General features: G+C 48.3%; 4 protein-coding genes and 1 non-coding gene across 5 annotated transcripts; 2 read left to right on the top strand and 3 right to left on the bottom strand.

Moving 5' to 3' along the window:
* Positions 1-985: 985 nt before the first annotated feature.
* On the top strand, positions 986-1687 carry LRP88_02176 (uncharacterized protein; the record flags this gene model as incomplete). The annotated part of the gene is made up of 1 exon (XM_083238845.1): positions 986-1687. One exon carries the CDS (start codon positions 986-988, stop codon positions 1685-1687), a length of 702 nt encoding a protein of 233 aa, XP_083105440.1.
* Positions 1688-3248: 1561 nt separating this feature from the next.
* Positions 3249-3349, bottom strand: LRP88_02175. Its single transcript has one exon. It is a non-coding gene; the product is annotated as a tRNA-Ala (tRNA).
* A 3314-nt stretch (positions 3350-6663) lies between these two features.
* Positions 6664-8010, bottom strand: LRP88_02174 (uncharacterized protein; the record flags this gene model as incomplete). The annotated part of the gene is made up of 1 exon (XM_083238844.1): positions 6664-8010. One exon carries the CDS (start codon positions 8008-8010, stop codon positions 6664-6666), a length of 1347 nt encoding a protein of 448 aa, XP_083105439.1.
* A 2273-nt stretch (positions 8011-10283) lies between these two features.
* On the bottom strand, positions 10284-11660 carry LRP88_02173 (uncharacterized protein; the record flags this gene model as incomplete). The annotated part of the gene is made up of 2 exons (XM_083238843.1): positions 10284-10544; positions 10596-11660. 2 exons carry the CDS (start codon positions 11658-11660, stop codon positions 10284-10286), a joined length of 1326 nt encoding a protein of 441 aa, XP_083105438.1.
* Positions 11661-12135: 475 nt separating this feature from the next.
* On the top strand, positions 12136-13858 carry LRP88_02172 (general substrate transporter; the record flags this gene model as incomplete). The annotated part of the gene is made up of 5 exons (XM_083238842.1): positions 12136-12186; positions 12237-13051; positions 13105-13268; positions 13362-13542; positions 13603-13858. 5 exons carry the CDS (start codon positions 12136-12138, stop codon positions 13856-13858), a joined length of 1467 nt encoding a protein of 488 aa, XP_083105437.1.
* Between the last annotated feature and the right edge of the window lie 5672 nt (positions 13859-19530).

The raw sequence follows: 19530 nt of genomic DNA, 5'->3' as shown, positions 1-19530 counted from the left end.
AGAGCGGAAGCGCTTTCGACCAGAAGGAGACGTTGAATCCGGTTACTCAAGCAGACCTGCTCATAGTGGTCGGTCGTCGAGCATTGGACCTGGTTCAACAAAGCGACGTGCAACAAATAGTCCCAGAACGCGTCTCCGCTCTGAAGCCCAACCCCCACCACAACTTCCATCCAGGGCCCTTAGAGGATCATCAAACGCCCGTAATCCATCAACAGCGCACAGCCCCTTCCCAAGGTCAAGCCTACGCAATGGCCCTGATACTCGGCACGACAACTTCCCAAGAAACGACCACTACAACCCAGACACGCCAAGCCACGATCCAAACGACTACCAGTCAGCCACAGGTCTATATGATTCCTTTCAATTCGACGCCTTAACATCCCTCCCGGATTTAAGCATGCCAAATAGTGAACGAGTCTTGGGGCCCTACCATGCACCCATCCCCACGACTTTCCCAGACAGACGCCAGAACTTTGATCAGAATTTAGGCCAGTTTGACGGGGCAGATATGATATTTGACATGTTTGATGGAGCTACGTGGGGGTCTCTGATCGATATGGTTAACGATGCGGGAATGTCTAAGCATATAGAATAGATAATTTTCAGAGTCACTCTTGTTTCTGAATTGAAATGCCCTCGAAGCGCCAACTCGGACACCACGATGACGCTGTTAACGCAAACGCAAAACGCCGACACTTGGAGCCATTTTCGAATCTCACATCTCCGGGACTCTATGACAGCATACATGCTCCTGTTGCGCCCGGAAGCAGGCAGTCCAGGAATGGGAACGACATTGGTGGGGTGGTGATGCGAAGCCAGCCACATAACGGCAATCTGGTGCTACGACGGATGGCACAGAATCAATTGAGGATTGTTCCACCCCCTGCGGGAAGACACACGATATCTGTCTTCAGAGGTTGAAATTCAAGAAAGTGGAAAGCGCGTGGCCTCTCTATTGTATTCTTGGTATTTCAATAGCTGTCAACTGTGGCACAACTTCCCAGATGAGGACGACGACGACGACGACGACGACGACGACGATGAGGATGAGGATGAGGATGAGGATGAGGATGATGAGGACGACAGTGACGAAGACGGACAAAACAACAGAAGTGATAAAACGTCGGGGCCACAAGCACCGACGAATTTGGCGGAGATGGTGGAGATACGACGGCTTTTCACAATAGTGCTGCATGCTCCTCAAGACTGGGAGCAGCTGATGCCGGTCTTCCTTGAGGCGGGTGGCAATGGATCGTGGAACAATTTCAACGACATCACTGGCGAAGGGATTTTCAATCCATTTTGGTCGGCTTTCGTTGTTATGAATCTTGCTACTGCCTACCGAATCATCGCAGAGGAGATTCGAGACTACGCACCAATAGCCGAGCCCGAAGCCGTAAAGGGCGTGCGGTCCCTATTTCAATTCATTTTGATAGCTGACGACCAGAACAACTTCTACGCACCCAGGCCTGACAAGCAGGAAGAGCTCGGAACTATGCTTCGACAAGTCATGGAGGACGGACCTGGATTCTCCGAGCAGCAACTTTCACCCTTTATCGCACGTGGGATGCCTGCCGCGGGCAAGGACGCCGAGGAGGTCCTGGAATATCTAATCAATGAGCTGGGTCATGTAGATGGGCTGCCAATACATCACTGGACGCCGAGCTGGATTGTATGCGATCTGTAAGGGGCGGTTTTTTTTGGAAGCGTGAACCTTGACTGATGGGTTCTGGTGATCTGGCAGCAGATGCCGTGTTGGTCTGAGCCGGTGGAAGGAAATAGGGATTGTCAGAAAGTACGTGTATTCGGTCCGTTGGTTGAATTAGTGTATTCGTGTTGTTTTCGTGTTTTCGTTGAGGATTTGCCCCTGAAGGGCTTGCTTTTAATTTGAAGATCTTAACCCACATGCGACACGCAAATAATCAGGTTCGGGGGAGCCTTTGGAGAGCTCACCTGGCGTCTCCAACAGACAGCGCCGTCTTCATTGACATGGTATGCTCAAAACAAATTGTGTTCTTTTTTATAGTTCAAGCCCGGCCCTCGATAGGATAACTGAGCCAGAAGACCGACACGCCACAAGTGTCTCAATAGTTGTTTTGCCAGGTGTCTTCGCGAGAGCCGATCAAGGGGAATGCGATACTCAGCCTCGTCTGACCGGATAAGCCCAGTACAGAATGCTTAGCAACCGCAAGATGCCAGTCGATGATATTGAGAGTTCAGGGATCACCTTGACCGAGTATCACATCGATAGAGTCCGGCCCTCACGGTGAACCCGGCCTCGCCCCGGCCTAGCCCCGCTCCGGGCCCGCTCTGTGCCGGGTGGCTGGTCGCTAGCGCGGGCTCCGTTCTACCGGTCCGGCCGGCCCGGAGGCTGTCATGAGCCTCCCAAACAGGAAATATCTGGGCTGCCAATTGGGCTGCGGAGGCCGACGGAAGCCGGCGGAAGCCCGAAGCATCGGCCTGAGAGAGCAATGTAAGGAAAGGGAAAACGCATACAAAGCAAGTAGGGCAAGAATCAAGACCGTCACATCTCATTACCTACCTGCACGCAGCTCCATAGCAGCTTGACCTCCTCACTCTCTTCTACAACCTTTGCCACTGACAGAGGCAGACTGCTTGCGATGGAAATCTAGCAGCCAGCCCCCCCGTCAACCATGCTTCACCATGCCTTAGGCCACTACAGCGTCGAAATTGATAGAAGTATGACCGCATGCTTCAAGAGCCATATTGTTAAGCCGTTGCGATAAAAATGAAAGGTACCTCTCAACAGGTGCTGCATACAAGCTGGGTTATATCATTAGCCACAAGCCCTCTGGGGTCGAAACATAAGCCGCTGCGTCCCCATCGGCGTCTCGGGTCAAGTAAGCTTGGGTAGCTAACCCGATCGAAGCTTGACGCCTAAGATCAAGGCTTTGATGGTTGGCTTGGTCCATTATGTGTCCCATATGCTTTATAGCGATTACTACCTTATTGATATGGGCCCGGGTGAAGTGATTTGATCCTGAGCCTGACGCCGGGATCATACTAGTGACGGCATAAATGAAGACGGCTTTCACAATACATGTCCGCGGATATTGATCCAGAGATTTGGGGCAACCTATTTCAGCACTTTTAGGAAGAATGAGGCCTCTCCTTGAACTGAGAAACACCACCGTTCAAAGTTCCTGAAGCATATTAGCTGGCTTCATCTTGCCTCCCTTCAAGAGGGCAAAAAGAGTGGATAACAGTGGAGTTTAACCACCTGAATTTGGACGAACAGGGAATCGAACCCTGGACCACTCCCAGAGGTGGCGAGGATCTTTCTGAAGAAACTTGCTAAGGGAGTATTATACCACTAAACCATTCGCCCGGGTGATGTGCGGTATATGATGGGCGAGCCACCACAGCTGGATGAACGGCGAGGACGCACAATGCGTACAAATCCCCATGCCAATCTGCCTCTATGAAGTGACTCAGGTAGGCCTAGACCTTCAAGTATTCGAGGACTTCCTAGTAGGATTTCCCATAAGGATACGAAAATGCCGTACGGTATTGGTTTTTGATACCTTCATATTTTATTGACTGTGTTTTTTGCTGTTGTGGCTGACGGCTTCTTGTCATCATTGCGTTGTCATCATTGCGGACAATAATGATACGAAAATGCCGTGGAAATAAGGTGAGGGCATATCCTCGGCCAACTGTATCCCACTGTGACTTACAGAGTTAGCAAAGAGCATCTCTCAAACCAAGGCGTGGGTCAGAAGTGGACAGAGGAAGTCGCCATTGAAATGGTCCATACGAGATTTCACTATGCTTGGGCACCATTCCCAGCGCTTAGACCTTGAGGGGAACTAAGTCAATATATTTCCCTACGGTGATAAGTTTGCACAATTGTCTCCTGACCATCTAAATGTGTTCCAAGACATCGTGTACATAAAACACGACTCCTTTCAGACGTGTTGAATCGTAACTGAAGACTTATAACGGCGAGTGTCTAAGAAGAGGCATTGTGTTCAAAGTTGATGTGTGCTAACCAAAGTTTGGTAATTCGCCGAGATGTTGTATTTAAGCTCTATCCGACATGTTCCTCCCTGTACTCTTGTTGACTTACTTTAATGGCGATAACTTAAACCCTTCCCCCTTTATGTTGAGAATAAACAGGTTAATTCTATATAAACTTGTTCAGAATCTGTGCAGGAACCTTAGTCATGACGGCCACTTTGGTTGCAGGAGCACGTCACCAAATGGGGTATCAGTATTAATGGTCTTCTAGCTCAGTTATTCCATCAAGGGCCGGGTTTCAATTATACCAAAAACACAATAGCTTCATTCCTCCTGTTTCCGTCGCGAATGGCAACATCCCTGCGCTTCGATATGACCCTGCCACAAAACTCGAAACCCATGAATAAAGAGGTCAAAGGCCAGGACCGGAAGAGAATACTCCGGGACCTCGATAAAAATTGATGTGGCTACAGTTGGTTGCTACAGGCTTACTCCCCGACTGATAACGTGTTTATAGCGATCTGGCAAGGGGCGTGAGGGTACGGGCCAACTCCCGATCATACAGAGGAAATATCAAGACCATCCTTTGTGCCAAAGGTAACCACCAAGCGGCCTCCCGTGTCTCAGGGTGGGCATTGGCACCTGCACCCCGGATCCGAGTGGATTGTCTGGCGAGAAGAAATTTAAGGAGAAGAATCCCAGCTTTAGCAGGATTTATTAAAGTGTAACATATATAATAAGCATGCGTCGCATCCAAGTATGCGTCGCACTTTTCCTAGACCCTTAACATAGAGATCGCAATAAAAATACAATAAACTATTTAATTATTTAAAATTAGTTACTATACTCTTCCCCAGATATCTCAATCACTACCTGACAGGTCCTTGCATTATGCCCGGGCTTACCGCAGACACCACAATGCCAAACACCCAGTCGCGCCGACCTTCCTTGACCACCACTTCTCGACGATTCAGCCACTACCTGCGCATTAATATCTATCTGATCAATTGCTTGCCTTCCTTCCTCTACTGTCATTACCCCTCTTTTCTATAGTCTAGTCCTTTTTGCCCTCCGGCGCCGGCTTAATATCTCATTTGCCTCTCAAAGGTCTTAGACCTGGGCCCTTACTAAAGCCATCTCATGCATAACTGCCTTTATTCCCTTCGCAAGAGACTTTAAAGCTCCTAGAATTAACTCTGGGGAGCTACTTTTATGCCTTTTAATTCGTCTCTCAAGGTATTCAGACTAAGATTAAGCCTTAAGCACGGTCTTTAGGGTCTTTAAAACCCAAGGGGTCAACGGTTTAGCTTCCTCCTCGGCAGGCATTGGAGTCCGTAGCTACACATCAAGCTTTAAGACTACCCTTTCTAGGTCAAGAGGAACAAGCCTAGCCCCTCTAAAGGCTGCCTTAATATTCTTTTCCGTTATTATGGCCTAAAATATAGCATAAAAGGCCAGAAAGAACCTAGTCTTTGAAACGTGGGTTATAGAGCATCTGATTAGATGCTCTATTTCTCGACCATAAGTATTTTTTAGTACGCTAAAGTACCTAATATTAAGGGGCTAAAGTAGATAAGATGAATAAGGAGGTATATAAAGCCTAATAATCTTATTCTCCTCGTAATATCTCTCGAATTTAATAGAGTAATGACTTTTATAGCTATTAAGGATTAAAAGATAATAGCGACTATTTGATCGCTTGGCTATATACCGATCAAAGTGCTTGAGCCACTTGAGACCGGTCTCGTTATTAGTCTAGCCATTTTGGGTCATCGCAATAGCCTAATCGCCCGGGAGGTTGCTTTCTTAGTACTAGTTAGCGAGGTAATATTAGCCCGCATCAATAATAAACAGCAGGATTGCTTAGCTATCCGCATTAATCGCCTAAATAACTATAATCTATTCTCGGTTTCTAGACTATACTGATTTTAGCTTTCCACGCTTATCTATGCCTATAATAACTATTCCGCTCTAAATTATACCTATTATAAAGCTAGTCTTATTAATATTATAAATATTATCTAATTAGATATTATACTTTGCGATTATATTTGCTATAAGCGTAAACTAGTTATATATAATAATTAGGTCTTTGCACTTAGCTCTCTAGTAATTATATCTCCAAAAAAAACACATCTTAAGCTCTAGGTATCGCTTAATAAAGTTTAATGCCTAGCGCACGCCGACTAGTAATGCGTCACAGTCGGTAAGTAATTAATTAGCTATTTCTTTTATACCACATAGTCAGGGGGAAAATCCTCGCGAATCTAGGTCGAGAATAAACTAAATAATAATCTATTCCTCTAGATCAAATAGGCGACGCGATTAGGGGATCCAATCGCATCGCGATTAAATACCATTCTGACGGCGACGTAGGTGATGCTCAGAGATCTTATAGGCCTTTATAGCGCGTCGGATGCTTAGCTTTGGGTTATTTTAAAGGGCCTAAAGGGCAAGAAGGGTTCTAGCCTTAGTATCTAGGTCTAATATATTAAGTGGTAGAGAATCAATTGATTAAATGAAAAGTTAGATATAGGAGGGAAAAGTGCGACGCATGCTTATCATGTACGTTAATAAATTTATTATATTTATTTATTAGCGTACTCTTTTATGAAAAACCTATCAGAGTTACTAATAAATTTGCCGCCCAGCTAGGATAGGCATTATATGATACTAGCAGTTTTACTTACTTCCAGCTACTCGCCGACCTCTGACATACACATGAGCCATATTCCGATCATCACCCGTCATAATAAACTTCTCAAACACCCTTCTCGGTGAGTCCTGGGTATCTTGCGGGGCCATGGCCGACTGCAGTCCCATCGTTGTCGTCACCCAGACAGCGTCAAGTTCCTTACCAACCTCAAGGCTGCCTATTCTTTCCTCTAGACAGAGGACCCTCGCACCACCCATTGTCGCGAGGTAGAATGCTTCGTCTAGTGACAGTGCCTTATCCCCACCCTTGGACAAGGCCTCTTGTGCATTTGATGCTATCATGGCCTGGCGTATGACAGCAAGCATCTGGGATGCCCATCCACCACCGCTATCCGTCCCCAGACCGATCTTGATGCCGCGGCGCAAAAAGTCCCTTATCGGCGCGACCATGAAGCCTCCTCCAACCGTCATGTTAGCAATGGGGCAATGCGCGACGCCGCACTGTAGCGCCTTGATCCGCTCCTTTTCGTAGTCGTTCATAATGGTACAGTGGGCTAGGATAGCTCTGCGGTTAAGCAACCCGTAGCTTTCGTATAGGTCCGCCTCGCTCCCGCCAAACTCTGGGAAAAGCGCCTTAGTTGCGTCTATCTCCTGTTGAGCTTCGTTGAAATGTGTCTGCATTGCCAAGGTATCGTCGCCCCGAATCATATCGCCCAGACCCTTGAGTAGCTCAGGTGTGCAGCAGATGGCAAATCTGGGCGTCACAACAGGTGTTACTAGAGCATCCTCATTCCCATCCAAGGCTCGGATATGGCGGATGCACTCTTCGGTCTCACGAAGGGATGCAGATGCATCCTCTTCACAGATGTAGTCTGGTGCATTCCTGTCCATGTTGCATTTCCCCACCAAGGCGCGCTGGCCCTTTTTATGGCATATTTTCGCTAGGATTCGTGTTGCTTCTGCATGTCGCGACCCATAGTATGATGCCGTAGTGATTCCGTGACGTAAAAAGTCCTCAACAGTATACTCATACATGCTAGATGCGTAGTCATGGTCGGCAAAGCGTGCCTCAAAGGGAAAAGTGACGTCGTTGAGCCAATCCAGGATGTGAAGACCTTGGCCGAGACCGCGCATCGGCCATTGAGGAGCGTGGTTGTGTATGTCAACGAAGCCTGGAATCAAAAAGTCTCCAAATGGGAGTTTATGGAGCTTGGCTGCCGGAGGGATGGCATCTTGTGGTATCTCATCGGTGCACTTATACAGGCCAGTGATACGACCGTCGTGGACTATGAGTGTCGCATTCTGCGAGATTTCTAGATTTTCGGGATCGAGGGAGTGAATGATTGTCCCCTGGAAGACCAGAGTTGAGGACATTGTGAAGGGCGTAGGCGGAAGTCAATGCTGTTCAACTTGAAGTAAAGCTGAATATTCCACTATTATATTGATGGCCTTGACATCGGCATGTGCCGACGCTACCTTCGTCGGATGCCGGCGGTAGTCGGTCTTATCTGCCCACCCAATTAGATCACCGACCATCCTCGGGTGAGTTCGGCCGGGTTGAACCCCGGATTTTATTATCTTCACGTATCCTTGCCCACTAACTGCTCAATCTTAGAGAACTCAGTCATGGGCAGCACCGGGATACCCCTTCGCACGACGCAGCGTGCACCCCGCAGCTGCTTGTCGTGTGCCTCTCGCAAGGTAAAGTGCGACAAGTCGGTGCCATGCTCGCGCTGTATCAAGCGGGGACAAGCCGACGCTTGTGTGAGGGAGATGGTCATCATACGCGGCGAGGTGACAACGTATGTAGCCAAGGCCAATTAAGTGGTTGAGCTTGGCTAATCTTTTAATTTCACTGCGTCTAGGTGGCAAGATGGTCCTCATGTGCTCACTTATGAGGAACTAAGCCGTGAGAATCAGCGATTACGTCGAGAGGTTAGTGTCTTAAGAGCTGAGAGAGGAGAGCTTCCTCAGAGCAACCCAAGGCCAGTAACACTCGGAAGTATCAAAGAATCCCAGTACAGTAACGGCCCCGAAGAACAACTCTGGCAGAATATTTCCACGACTCCAGAGACACGCGCCAGTGCAGCCATCTTGCACTGGGAAGACATTATCATACCAAGCCCTGCTTGCGGCGACCGGTTGATTGCCTACGACAGGACCTGGCACTCGTGGGTGCACTATGCACTCGAGTATCCGCACTTTAGTCATGAGTGCACCGTGTTTATGGGGACCATGCAAGAGAATTCATCACTCGACAAAGCTGATGCTTCATGGATGGCAGTCTATTTCAGCGTTCTGAGTGTAAGACCTCCTGTGTCTATCTATATAATTTACGCTATAAGGTTGAGAAGCTAATGAATATCAGACAGCGCTTCTGATGATGGATGACGCTGAAGCGGAGAACCTGCCACTCCCAGATGGTGAGCACCTCTGGCTCCAGATCCATACGTCTACTAACTCGTCTTCCACCGCCGGTAGGCATCAATCACCAAGAAGCCTCAACGAACTGGTATCACGCTGCCATATTTTGCCTGCACAAGGCCGACTTCATGCGGATACCCAGCATACGCTCTGTCCAAGCTATAGCAATTCTGGGCATTTCCTTCAACAACAGAGGAGACTCGGAACTAGGGGAACATCTTTGGAGTTCTGCAATACGCATTGCTCAGAGGATTGGCCTAGACCAGGGCTACTCTGAGATGGCTTCATCATGCTTGAGCGCAGAAGGACAACATCGACTGTGGTGGACGCTTGTTATATGTGATTGGTAGGCCTACAACCGTTGAAATATCCTCTATTCTATCCCATTCCTGATAGATGATTAGGTTAATCCTGCCGTATCGACCACCAAGGGTTCATGATACTGATTTTGACGTTCCGCTACCGTCAGCCACATCCACAGACGAAGAGGAGAACGTCACCCACCCGGTTCACTACCACATCTTTATGGCAAGGACATCCACAATTTTCTACTACTTCCGCCAGGCTATTCGGTCTGGTCCAGCGTCTTTGGCTGAGATGGCCCAAGTTGTTAGGAAGGCAGATGAAGAGCTAGCAGAGATCATAGATACCCTGCCGGTACATTTGCGGCCTGACGCCGATGAAAGCGACGAGATAAGGCGGCTTGAACAGGCCCAACCTTGGATCAAGTGGCAACGTTTCGACCTCACCCTCGTGTTGCTGCATCTCCGCCTCCAAATTAACTGTACGCTTCAGGAACAGTGGCTTTCATACCCAGGCCAGTATGACTGGGCGAGAACAATCAGCGTTAGATCCGCCATGAGCATCGTTTGGATAAACCGTAACTGGGATCAGCCTATATCAATGCGGAAGCAATGGTACGTTTGCAATCCCATTGACTAACAAATGCTCAATATTAAGTAGGGCGCTTTCATACCACATCTTCGCATCTGCTCTAGCGTTACTCTCTGAATGCCGAAGCGACTCATGTACCGAGGACGAGGAGTATACCGAGACGATACAAGGCGCTGTTGAATTACTAGAAAAGATCAAGGAGCACAGCGCGGTGGCCTACCATGCAGCCAGGATATTACGAGAGAATATGGTTAAAGGCAATCAAACGGACGGTAGTTTGGACTAGATGTATGAAATATGAAATTGGATATACAGAATCCAGTCAAGGGTTACGCAGTGCCCAGAAGGTGAAAGCCAAATGCTCGACGTGCCTCATCTCCGAGTCCTCCCAGGCCAACGTATCCTTTCATTGCAGTTTCATCTAGATCATCATTACCCTCCGCATAGTCTGGAGCCGGGCGTCCTCCCAAAATAGCGGCCAGTTGTCTCTTGACGTATACTTCGTTCACAGGGGTCGTAGGGCATGCGGCAATGAATGTGACCGATGCGTTGTTTTGACCTAGGTGCTCGGTATCTACGGCATGACACATCTTATAAAGGATCAGCGACAAAAGTAGAGGGTGGGGATTAGAAAGACATACATCGCAATGCCACCATACGGTGTCGCCTGGGTTTATCTGGGGCATGTACACCATGCATTCCTCCAGTCTAAGATGAGGATGCGACGCCCGGCTCAGTCGCTGACTGTCAGGCTTTGTTGTTCCGGGAAACCAGCCGGTCGAATCGTCCAGCGTCCACTTCTCAGCGTCCATGATGTACGCCAGATCTTGGGGCGGAATGAAGAACGGTCGTAGTAGCACGTACGCAATCGCAGTCTTGACGTTAGGGTACACCATGATAGTACCCTCTCTCGGGGCTGTGGGTGTAAGAGCCGTCCATCCCTGAAACGTGCGTATGACGGTCGAGTGTGCCATGCCCTTGTAGAGCTCTTGGTCTGCGTTTTTACGTACGCCAAGGTCATATGGGTCGTGGTTGTCTGGTTCACCGGAGAAGATGCTGTCATAGACTTTGCGGTAGGTCGGGTCCGCCCAGCGGCAGAGACTCCCTGCATCTATATGAGGGCCTAAGCCAAGAAATGGCTGTCCCGGAGCGCGGTCGCGAACGCCGTCAAGGTACACAAGAGGTTCTGGGGATGTCTCGTTGGTCGAGTCGTGCCATAGTTCGTTTAGCTTGCGCTGGAGCTTGAGGTGGTTCGGGTGCGAACGTAGGGCATTCTGAGTAGGAGAGTTGTATAGGACAAGCATCGATGGGCTTTCTGCCGGCCAAGCCTTGATGGAGTCTTTGTTGTCTGCAACGTATTGCTTCAAGTCGCTGTAAAGGCATGTCGTCTCAGTTGCTGGAACGGTTCCCCGGCAGACAAAAGCGCCAATTCGCTTGATTTCCTGCTCTTGAACAGCCGTGAAGCCATCATCGAGGACTTGGGAGGTCTCAAACGTAGGAATGATTGTATTTCCCTTGTCTGCAATCTCATCGGTGATGGCCTCGAGTTCCTTGCACACTTTGATCCAGCTCTTGCGGAGGGCTTCGGCGCCGTATTCTGCGATGATGGCCTTTTTGATAGCCAAAAACTCTGGGTCCTTGACTGATGCAGCGTCTTCGCTGGTGTACTCTGCCCATGCGGGCCACTCTCGAATAGAAGTGGGCATGCTGACGGGCTTGCGCTTGTAACTCAAACTGATTATGGTCCTGGAGCAAATAGAGTCGGTGTAGTCCTGACTCATGCCCAAGGACTCGTATCAACGGCCTAAAATACCCGAGATCTTATGTTACGTGGAGAGGCTGTACAAGGTAAACTAGTGGGCGAGCTCGCCCGAGCTCACCCGAGCTCACCCAAGCCTCGCCAGGGTCTGTGGGGGTTCCCCAGAGATCTACTCCGGATGCGGATAAGCATCTGCCAGATAAGACTCTATCTCTACCCCAGAGATAATAACGCCCCTTGTAGCCAATAGCCGATAAGAAATTACAGATAGGAACAGTCATGCTTGCGAAGTATAAGATACTTCTAATAACTCTGCTTCTAGTATTCGGATCCCCGCAGGCTGCAAAAGACCAACTCCTAAGTCTCTAGTTCTACCATTAACTCTTCTTCCGCCAAGTTCAGTTACCGCCAACACTGCGAGGATGGGCTTTGGGCGAAAACATGTCTCCAGGCTGGTGCCTGCGGACCATAGGGTTTTAATGCCCCTGCTACTCGCTGTCACTATTGTCAATTCGGCAGTAAGTCAGCCGAACTACTATATAATCTCTTGCTAATGACTGTCAAGACCCTCGGATATGATTCGTCTGTCATGAATGGGTTGTTGATCTTGCCCTCTTACTCAGAGTACTTCCATCTCAACACCGCTACCGAGGGTCTCAACAATGCTGCCATGTGGATAGGAGGCATCTTTGGTGCTTTTCTCATGCAGCCTGTCCCAGACTACTTTGGTCGTCGACGTGCCATCTACGTCGCCTCAGCCGTCAGTGTTGTCGGCATTATCCTGCAAGCTGCCTCCCAGAATATTCCCATGTTTGTCATTGCGAGGTTTATCGTCGGTGTCGGCTCTGCAATTAGCAATGGAGCTGCACCTACGCTGCTCGGTGAGCTGCTTCCGCCTCACCGACGTGCGCGCGTTCTGGGACTCTTCTTTTCCTGCTACTACGTTGGCAGCCTTGCTTCGGCTATTGTTAATTACGGCAGTCAGAACATCCAGAGCACTTGGGCATGGCGGTTGCCTTCTCTACTTCAGTTCGTTCCCAGCGCGCTGGCTGTCCTCATTGTTCCGTTTGTGCCGGAGTCTCCTCGCTGGCTGATTGCACACGACCGGAACCAGGAGGCACTCGAAGTTTTGATCATCATGCAAGGCAAGAACAATGTGGACTTGCAGAAAGCAGAGGAGCACCTACGCGAGGTCAGAGCCACTATTGTCCGTGAGGCGGCGGAGTATCCTCGCAATCCATGGAGAGAGATTGTTGCAACCAAGGCGAACAGGCGGAGACTTGCAATTCTTTGCAGCTTCGGTCCTATGATCAACATGTTTGGCAATTTTATCATCTCGTGAGTAAGGACTTTTAATGCGACGTGCCTTGGTCGCTGACCATTATGTCCAGTTTCTACCTGACAAAAATACTCAGCCAAGCAGGCATTACAAATCCGGTCACCCAAACACAAGTACAGGTCATCATTAACTGCTGGTCTTTTGCTGTAGCCATTTTTGGCAGTTTCATGCTCGACGTCCTTGGTCGCAGAATCCAGACGTTTATCGGTGTCGGCGGTATGACAGCAACGCTGCTGTTGATCGGCGGTCTTATCAAACGTGAGTCCTTTCATCCGGTTGGTCAAATATGGCCCTGACAGCCGTCCATAGGGTATGGCGAGAGCACCAATACCTCGGGAATTTATGGCACCATTGCTGTCATTTTTGTCTTTCAGGGCTTCTACGCCTTCTCCATCACGCCCATGACAAGTCTGTACCCAACAGAGGTGTCGCCCTTCAAGCTCCGTGCTACAGGCATTGCTATCTTCCGCATGCTCGATTCTGGATTTGGGTAAGTTGTGACTATTTAACAAGTCTCAAATTCCTGACATAAGTTGACGAATGCCTCAAGCCTTCTCGCCTCCTTCGCCATGGCCTATGCTATGGCTGATCTGGGCTGGAAGTTTTATTTCATCAACGCATCCTGGAACTTTGCGTTCCTCATTATTGCTTACTTTACCTTTGTTGAGACCAAGGGGTTAGAGCTTGAAGAGATCAACAAGATATTTGAAGGCTCTGCGATACTGAATGGTGTCATTGAGGATGCTGCCTCGCAAAAGACTGATACTGGGATTCGCAAAAACGAAAGTATCACAGATAACGCGTAAGAGGTGTGCTATTTAGAGGTAGGTGTTAGTCGTCACATGAGGGGGATAGTTACCTAACCCTAGATACTTCGTAGTTAATTAAACGCGCTAATATCCTAGTACTAGCCTAGGTACAGGAAATAAAGGTCGAGAGATAAGCCTTAAGTCCCAGAAAGCTAGGAAGACAGAATTTCAAGACTGGATTAAACAAGATATCTATTATACAAGAAAAGGAGAGCGCTCTCGGTGGTTCTCTAACTTTTCTCAAGACAACAAAAACAGAATTCAAGGCAAAGCGAGATGCAAACGTAGGGCGCGGCACGATACAGTGATGGTTATCTAATATTGTCCCAAGCGAAAGGCCTGGGCTTTGCCAGTCTGTTGGTGTAATGGCCATCATGGAATTGACAAATAGCAGCTAGGCCGGACGCGCGATGCGCGCGCATGTATCCCGGTTTCATTGTACGTTTTGAGATAAAGAAGATTATGGGATAAGAAAGAAGTCTCAGACACGGATGCTTGTAATTTGGCTCAAACCCTGGGGGCGGGGGTCCCGAGCATAATCGGTCTTCCATCCCCACGGGTGGGTGCCCTGTTGATAAAAGCAACACCACAGATGCATATATGCCCCTAGAAATGGTGAATCTGGTGTTGCACGTACTCATGTGGTATACCTGGCCTTGGCCACGTTTCTGCAAACAATTTGAGGCCGTGATTACTAGGTAGGCTCAGCCTTTTGTTCTTGTATCACTCTCATTTCGACCTGTCGGCGCTCAAGGGTATTTTCTACAAACTCAGTTATTCGAGAATAGAACAGTCTCTGGACTTCGCTTTACCTCTCTTTCTCTCTATATCTCTCTGTCTTTCTTCTTTTCTCTGCCTCTTTTATTTCTTCTCACTGAAGTCACCATTATTCCAGCCCTTCTCCCCTCATCCAAAAAACAACCCCATATACGTCCAGTTGTCCCGGGCCATGATGGCTATTTTCTGCCCAACCTTGGTCACTTAACCCCAATTCTTTTTGATCAGAACCACACAGAGTCCTAACCTCGATACGACGAGGCGTCTCACTCGACAAGCCACAGCCATGACCTAAATTGATGACAAGAATCGAGCGCTCACAACCGAGTCAAAATCGACCAAGAATCGCCCAAAACCAAAGAACGAGGCAACTTGTTGACCCACATTGATGTGCCTACTACGTTCCTTGATGTTGTCCCACTCGCTTTGATCACCTACCCTCCCAAGAGACTTAGTGTGCTCCAGAATATGACCGCTAGTCAAGACGACGACGACAACATCTACGACGATGAAATCGATTTCAAACCCCTCCTGCAATGCGAGCACCGGTTGCAGATATAGAACAGCGAAGTTGCGAACAAACGAGTGTCTGTGGGCAGATGGCTACAGCCCGCCACAAGAAACACAGGAAGGTTGATGCAAGTCTTGAGGTTCTCAGGCAGATCTTTCTAGTACATTGTTCATGCACTTCTCACCTTTTCTGGGGGATCTTGAGTTGGTAAGATGTCTGGAGGTTGGCGTTTGTTCTTTTTGCCCCTTTCTTCCATATATTGGTGTTGGAATGAGTAGCGGGATGCCCGACCATGAATTCCTCTGCCGAATATCACACTCCGCGAGCACGCATCGCTACAAGCGTCTTCCCCCCCAAGCCAAAGAAGGAGTTTTCAACATTAGTCTCGCATTTTCGAGCTATGGAATTCACCCAGAATAGCACGGCAATTGCCGAGACAATTACGCTCAACAGAAAACTTGCACGACTGCAGGCCATAGAACAGTGCTACAGGGGGGGAATATTGGGCTCTCAGATACCTCCGTGGATTCATACCCACCATCTCAATCAAAGGTAGTTTCATTGTCATTCAATCCGTCGTCCTTATGCTTTTTAGTGTGCTAAAGCAATTTTCAGAAGAAGCTTTTGTTCAGAAACGCTAATTGCGAAGGCGTCCGTTATATCCTTGAAAGACATGTCACAGATTCTTTGAGCCCCGTTTCATGACGACTTGACCTTATACATCATGAATTGCTCTCGTATTCGAAGGATGTGAAAATCGGCGAATCGCCCCAGGTAAGTCTACTTTTGAAGCATTGCATTTTACTCAAAGCAATCTCTATCAGTCGAAAAGACAATGAATGATGGGACTGGTCATTTATGCGGCTTACCGCAAGAGGTTCAATCCCACAACGAGAACCCCTGTGCGAACGGTCCACATCTGCTAGATCCGCAACATTTCACCAGCGTATAGTGGTGTGACGTGACACCCCTCCATCTCAAACGCACTACCAAGCTAAGAGTGAGGAATTACATCAACTTGACGGCTGGGATAACGACACCTATATCCCTGCTGTCAAGTCTGCGGTTAGTCCCCTTCATATAAATGATACTACTATAGCTACAGCTAAAGTAAGCAACAGCGGAGCGAGTCTTCATTTTATTGTTCAGGCTGTACAATAAAGTGTGACTAAGAGATTTACTAGCCGCTCGAGCATTCATAATAGCATAAGCCGATTATGCCGTCTCATCGTTGTTGCCTCATGTATCAAAAGCCGGATTGCCGTCTACGTCGCTATTCAAGTAGAGAGATGGGCAGTGTAGAATCAGTTATTTTGTGGTGGGCTCTGCCGATGGCATGATAACTACTTGCTCGGACGCTACTAGAGACTGAGTGGGTGGGTGTAACTGGGATGGCTTTCTGGATTAAATGCTCACTTGTGCCTCGAGTTCGCCATGTTCACCCGCTGAGGACATGACCTTTTGTTTACATATATAAGAGCAACTATTTACAGGCGGGCAGTGATACCTAGTAAGTAAATAGCTAATTGCGGCTCTCTTTCTTGCCCTTCTTAGTCTAACTTGTAAAAGCTTACTGCCATACCACTAACGAAGATTCAATAACAGCCGAGTGTGCCGTCTCACGTATTGTTACGCTATTTAATGGCCAAAATCAGCGGCGTCATTGGTCAAATGGAGTATAGGGTAGGTAACTGTAAGCCAGAGATCGCATGCACTTGGCCATGGGAAACAGAGCGACAGAATGAGAAGTACCTCCTTCACCTTTCGGACGCGTAAGATAAAAATCATCGAACCAGGACAGTGTAAACTTTGGCAGCGAATTCATTGATTTTGTTTTCCCCTCGCATGTTGGGCGCGTTCGTTGAGATAGGCAACCAGGGCGCGCTGCCTTCCTTATTTAGTTAGTGCCGGAGACGCAACAACAATAGACCGGGGTTCCGCCCTGGGTTTCTCGGCCAACCAACCATTGCGAACTAACAATATTAACAACCCAACTGAACAGGTATTCCCAGCGAATCGAGTATTTCAAAGGACACGCCGGGAATGGCATCTGAACTACATACGGCAAACAACCGGTGGTTGGAGGATCTTCCTCAGCCGGACGATCGATTTCTCATCGACGAGCTCCAGCCGCCAGCCAAAAAGCGAAAGATCCATTCCTAAAGCATTCACCTCCCATCTCCTGATAGTGATATACTCGCTCTTGTTTAAGCGAGCCAATCACAGTCTACCTAGCTCTTATCATTCTTGCTTATCTTATCTCGTTTATTATTCGCAAATCTCATGCATTTTAAGATCTCGCCCATAACCACCTGATTACATTCATATATACAGCTATTAATATTAATACAGAGAGTTTCTCTTATTTAATAGTAGCGCAGTAAGTTGCAAGTTATACGATATCGCTTTTAATAGCCTTAGATAAGAAATGGTTGCGTGCAAAAAAGATCTTTAAGGAACCCATAAGACTCTTAAGTGGAGCCACTGGCGATTGCACCCTTCAGACCGTGGTTATTCTCCTTCATCTGGACCTGCACCCGCCCTAACCCTATCCCTTTGTGACATACCTCCGTAACAGGAACTATTCCGGTTCACATGGCACTTATTATCCCGCTCTTCGCATTTATTTGGAGTATTTGGGTTCTTTACCTTCTTCCAGGCTCCAAATGGTGGCTCTCTCTAGGAAGAAACCTCATGGGGAGACAGCCTCGCCTCCGTGACCCTAGAGGATGACTCGTTCTCGATAAACAGACTAGCTAAAGAGTGTCGATCATTACCGATCTATCACCCAATATGGGACTATCACCATCACCAGCAGCGGGACTGAGAGTTCAAGTCCCCTTGAGAAGTTACTGATGGGTGCCCGTCCAGGCAGGAACTACTGCCCAGGATACCTCTGTATTACTAACAAGGGGCGCCCAATAGTCGGTATGTCAAGCGACTCACTCTTGGAGGGCAACAGGCCTCTGTTCTCACCCAAAATGTCCATGGACGCAGCGGTGAATTCCTGGGAATTAGATGATGGGGTCGGTAAGGCTGCTCTCTTTGGGATTTGTGTAGTAAGTCTCCGAAGAGATTATAATGAGGTAAACCTTTTGTGGCCGTTTAAAGCCATGAAAGGGGACGCCTCGAAGGTGATTCTGCCCGGCGTGATACCCGGTTCCCTGGGTTCGTTATTAGTAGGACCATGGTCACCCGAGCGTTGCTGGACATTGAAAGTTGAAGGGATCTTAGGGTTAGATTCAGGTACCCATTAAAGGTGTTTACAAAGTTGCTGATTCAGGCGTGTGTGTTGAATAAATATGCAGGCTCGCTGCGCTTGAGGACGAGAAGATAGTCACTGTTGCTACTGAACTCGAATAGAACTTTTGACCCCCGTCCCAATTATTCCCCTCTAAGTACCCGGGCTTATCACGAAGGACCGGCGTTAATGAGCCTGGCTATCATCCAGCGCCTCTAAGATCGATCAAATTCGGCCGCGGACGCGAGAGACTGGAGAGGCTGACATAAATAAGTCTGGGAATATTGCGAAATAGGGAATTAAAATGAACTTAGTCGCACTAGCCTCGGAAGGTGTCTTGGATAGAAACAGTTCTAATATGATGGGCTCATCGACGAGTGTATCTAAGCTGATTGTCAAGGTGCTGTTAGTGTAGAAGCCCAGCTGGAGACCATCATCCAATGCCACAAGAGTTTAGGTCAAAGGAGGGTTTCTGCAAACTCGCTATATCAAAGAAGGGAAGAATGGATTTCGTTGTCATCCGAGAAGCCAGAGTGTTGTGTGTCGGAGTCTCCCGCTTCCAAATTCAACCGTCCCCTACTCAACCTAATGTTGACTAATGATGGAGGAGCTCAATTCAAGGCCACTGCTGCAATTGCAAGGGCTCGAGTGGAAGGCGTTACTACCAGTCGAGCTGCGACATACCCGATTGTTCCCTTGAGCTTGACTAAAGATAGCCGCGAGCGAGGCAGAGACCACAGCCATTTCCCTAGCTTCTGTATCTACCACTACCTTTAAGTCCTCATGTAATGTATAGACGCCAGAAATCTCGTTACAGAGTTTGCTGGCAGCTTGCTAGTCTTGCTTCTGCCATTCTGTGGCGAGTCCACTTCTAATCCACGTTCTCAAGTGCAACTTTGCCCACACCTGGATACTTCATTCCGAGTTCCCCAACAGTTCGGGCACTTCTGTTCATCGGTATCTTCGGTCGAGGATCGTACGAGGGCATAAAAGCGGGAGAAACCTTGCCTGCTGCCTTGAATCACGGTTTACCATTCATGGGCCTCGGTAATATGTTCGGACTAGCAGAAACGCAAGCTGTCAGGCATGTATGCTGTGATCCATCGTAGGGTTAGGTCGCACTGGAGCGTGCCTGCTAAG

This window comes from Fusarium phalaenopsidis (genome assembly GCF_050370095.1).
Source record: "Fusarium phalaenopsidis strain FUZ10S chromosome Unknown contig_32284, whole genome shotgun sequence".
NCBI lineage: Eukaryota > Fungi > Ascomycota > Sordariomycetes > Hypocreales > Nectriaceae > Fusarium > Fusarium phalaenopsidis.
Note: the sequence above shows the minus strand (reverse complement) of the source record. Positions and strands in the feature narration are given on the sequence as shown.